At 66.7% G+C, this 4,168-nt stretch overlaps 1 protein-coding gene across 1 annotated transcript; it reads right to left on the bottom strand.

Annotated features, from left to right (window-relative positions):
• Positions 1–1,321: 1,321 nt before the first annotated feature.
• EMIHUDRAFT_249368 (hypothetical protein) lies at positions 1,322–3,279 on the bottom strand (the record flags this gene model as incomplete). The annotated part of the gene is made up of 4 exons (XM_005760206.1): positions 1,322–1,771; positions 1,833–2,002; positions 2,071–2,938; positions 3,043–3,279. The coding sequence occupies 4 exons, from the start codon at positions 3,277–3,279 to the stop codon at positions 1,322–1,324; spliced, it is 1,725 nt and encodes a 574-aa protein (XP_005760263.1).
• Positions 3,280–4,168: the final 889 nt, after the last annotated feature.

Below are 4,168 nucleotides of genomic sequence, written 5' to 3'. Positions count from 1 at the left end.
CGCTCGGCGCGGCGGCCGCCCGGCCGACCCTCTCGCCCCTCTCGTCTCTCTCTGCCGCGTCGCGCGGCGCTCTCGAGGCGGCGCTGCGGCTTGCAGCGGCGGCGCTCCCCACTCCTCGCCCGCCGCCTCCTCTCGCTCCTCTCCCGCCGCCTCCTCTCCCAATTCCTCTCGCCCGGATCGCCGCCCGGCCCTCCGCCCTGAGCCAGGGCCCCGGCCCGGCCGCTCCGCCTCCGCTTCTTCTCCCCGCCGCCGCCGCCGCCGCCGCCGCCGCCCCCGCCCCCGCCCCCGCCGCCTCCGTTGCCTCGGCGTCCACTTCCGGGGAGTCCACTTCTGGCGTGTCCGCTTCGTGTGTCCCCACCGGCGGAGAGAGGACGGGCGCCATGCCGCCCGTGGTGCCGCCTCCGCTCGCGCCGCCGCTCGCGCCGCCGCTTGTGCCTGCGCCGGTGCCGGCGGCGGTGGCGGCGGCGGTGGCGGTAGCGGTGGCGACGACGGCGGCGGCGCCGTCGACGCCGCTCCTGCGCGCAGCCGTGTGCGTGCTGGACGAGCGAGACAAGGAGAACTCGCCGAAACCGGCGTCAACCCGCTCTGGCGGCAAGGATCGAGCACGTCGCGGGGCGCGTCCACGACACGTCCACGGCGCCCTCCACTAGGCGCGTCTGTTGGCTGCACACACGGCGCTCGCGATGTCGCCCAAGGTGTGCGGGCACGCGGCGCAGAGGCTGGTGCGCTCTGCGAAGGAGGAGGCGGCGGCGGCGGCCGGCAAGGAGGGGTGGGAGGCGGAGGGGAGGGAGACGAAGTCGGAGGTTGCTGCGCCGTGAGGAGGAGTGCAGGCAAGCACCGCGAGAGTCTCACAGGCGCCGCACGTCGCAGCGGCCGCTGCTTGGAGAGGCGAAGGAGGTCACGCGAGAGCCGAGAGGCAGTACGTGATTCTTTCCGTCTGTCCCATCGCGTGTCCCGGGGAGAGCGCCGGGAAGTGTGGGTCGAGTGTGTGGAGAGACGCTAAGAGTCGGACTACCTACGTGTAGTCGCTACAGTTTATGCGAAACGCAATGCGCAGGCGAGGGACCCCGAGCACGGCTTCTTTTCCTGAAAATCCTGTTTCGGTGGTTTCTCTTGACGATGTCTTGAGAACATTGAAGGTTTGTCACGATTTAGAGCGCGGGAGCGACCGCGGGTCCGCGCCTGAGCGTAGTGTAGATCGTGTACACGCAGCGAGAGACCGTATACGGCTCAGTGTACAGTCTGTGACAGACGCGCGAACGCTCACTCTCAGGATCACGTGTTCTTGAGCTGTGCCCGATTCAGTAGGGATGTGGTCGTGCTAGCTGACGCCCGAGTCGCACGGGAGCCTCAAATACTGGCCACGGGTTCGCCACGCCCACGGCAAGAAGGAGTGGCGCGGGGAGGAGGCGAGCGCGACGAGGACGAGCAGCGCGGCCAGCGCCAGCGAGGCGGCGGGTCGGCGACTAAAGGGCGCCGCGAGCCGCGTCTCGGCCCAGCACACGTTGGCCTCGTCGGTGAAGAATGGCGAGTCGGGAGCGTCTGGGGAGGAAGTTGCGGTCGAGTTGGGCACGCCCGGCAAGTCGACGAACATCCACAGCTCCGTGTGCTGCGGCGTGACGCGGAGGTGAGGGAGGAAGCGGGCGGCGGAGAAGGCCACCACCGTCCACGCATCCCCCACACCGAAAGACCAGTCGCGGCAGGACAAGCCGCCGCGCCGGTCGTAGTCTCCGTCCGCAACTCCCTCGCTCCCGTGGCCGCGCAGCGACACCTGCGGCTCGCCAGCAGAGCGTCAGCGGGCAAGGTGCCGGCGCGACGCACGCGGCTCGCACCGAGTTTGGTTGCGACGCGTCGTCTTCGCAGACCACGCGCGCCGCCGCCGCCAGCGCTGCGCGCGCGAAGCTCGCGTTGCGCACCGGCGCCACGTCGACGCCGTCAGCAGGCGTGATGCCGAGCGCGGCACAGTTGACCACCTCCGGCCCCGCGGCCAGGAGCAGCAGCCCTGCAAGCCGAGAGGAGGGGAGCGAGGCTGAGCCACCTCGCAAGCGCTGGTCGGCGCCGGGCAAGCACAGTGATTCGCTCCTCCGAAGCGACTGCGGTGCGTGTGCAGCCAGGCGTGCAGCAGCCTGCCCGACGAAGGCATCTTCCCGGACCACCACGTGACCGAATCCGTGCTCGGCGCCGCGTACCGCTCCCACACGTCGGTGGGCAGCTCGCGCGACCGCGGCCTGCGTAGCCAGAACTTGCTCACCGGCTTGCAGTCCGCGTCGGGCGCGAGCGTGAAGGCGGCCTCGAGGTAGTAGGAGAGCTCGCTCGCGCCGCTAGCGTCGACGCGGACGTCGTTCACCTCCGCGTTCAAGTCGATCTGCTCCGCCGACGTGACGACATAACAGTGCCCCTCTGGCAGCCGCGTGGCGTAGCCTGCCGCGCTCCTCGCCCCGACGCCAAAGTCGTCGCCGCGCGAGTAGTCACCGTGCGTCTCGAACCAGTGGCTGGCGCGCTCGCGGCCCACCGGAGGCTGCATCGCGCCGCTTCGCTCGGGCTTGCGCACGTGAACGTGGTGGACGTGCAGAGGCGGGAAGCCGATCCGCGTGCCGGCTTCAGTCACGGGTGCGCCGACGAAGCTGACTACCCGGTCGCCGTCGTTCAGCAGACCACGCAGGGAGTGCGTCATGAGGCTTCTCCACTGGCCTGGCACGGAGAAGAAGGGTCCGAGCCGCACGCTGCGCAGCAAATCTCCGCCGCTGACCGCTCGCGAGCAGCGCTGGACCTCCACTGCCGTCCAGCCGCCCTCGTCCTCGCACTCAGAGAGCGATTCCTCACCGGAGTGCTCGCAGGTCTTACCAACGATGTCCGTGTGCACACAGAACATCGTGCTATGCGCAGCGAGCAGGTATGCCACCGCCCCGATGACGTATGGCTGTCGCAACTTGCATCCCTTGATGGCGCAGTATGAGAGAGCGAGCGGCACAGAAAGTCATTGAGTCCCTGGAGCCGCAGACGGGACAAGAATGTAGTGGTAGCGAGAAGTGTGTTCCATACGTGGATCAGCCAGTTGTGGCACAGGTTAACGACAGCGACCATGACGGCACCCAGCCGTGCGTCCCATGCACAAAGAGACATGCTCGCCAAGAAGCCTGCAATTGAGACAGCGTGCACGGCGACGGCGCCAAACGCGTTCTGCTCCGTCCATCGGACGTAGATGTGAAAGTGTACGGACACCACGACGCCGTATGCCACGGCCGCTGCCGCTGAGACCAGCGGATCGCTCAGCCGCATTCTCCTGGACGACCGCCGGAGTTTCGTCCACACGATTTCCCGGAAGGGGCACTACTCGTTTACACCTTGAGCACTTGAGCACTGGATAGGGTCGATTCCGCATGGTACGGGACCCCTCGATCGTCTCGCCCTCCCTCACTGGTGTGTTCATTGGGGGGGGGTCATAACAAACACGGTGCAGGATCGAGGTGCACGCTGCAGAGGCAGTGTCGTCCCCCCTCTCCCCGACGGCGATGGCGGTGTGACCGATCGAGCTACAAGAGGAACTTGTTCAGCAGGATCCGGGTTAGCCCGCGCACTACCTCACTGGGCCTGAGACTGCTGAGACGCTTCCCGTCACCGTCTCGGATTTATGTGGAGTCGAACCACTCCGGGATGGGCAAGCCCATCGTTCTGAGTTGCGCCTTTCCCTCACCTGCAGGAGACCAGCCCCCTTGTTAATTGTCAAAATTCCTGTTGTGCAAGAGGGGAGGGGGCTCTGACGGAGTGCGTGGCGGGAGAGGGCAGGGAGTGGGCGCGGGGGGGGGGGGGGGGGGGGCTCACCCCTGCAAAAAGCATCCGTTAATAATAGTAAGGAAAACATTTTGCCCGGCCGTTCAAAAAGCCCGCCCCGATTTTCCTTTTTTCCCCCCAAACCCCCCGGGGAATTTTTTCCAAAGGGAAAGTTTTTCTTTGCCCCCCGGGGAAATTCCATTGGCTTTTTCCCGGTTTCCCCCCTGGGGACCCCCTTTGTGGGGGGGGGGCCCCCCCCCCGGGGCCACCGCCTGAAACCCCAAAAGGAAATTTTTGCTTTTACCAAAAAAAATCTTTTTTTTAAAGGGCTTTACAATTGCCCCTTCCCCCCTAAAAAGGCCGCCCCCGCCTCCCTTGGGGGCCTTTTTTTGTGCTG

The sequence above is a fragment of the Emiliania huxleyi genome, assembly GCF_000372725.1.
Source record: "Emiliania huxleyi CCMP1516 unplaced genomic scaffold EMIHUscaffold_770, whole genome shotgun sequence".
Classification (NCBI taxonomy): Eukaryota; Haptophyta; order Isochrysidales; family Noelaerhabdaceae; genus Emiliania; species Emiliania huxleyi.
This window is presented reverse-complemented; position numbering and strand designations above follow the sequence as displayed.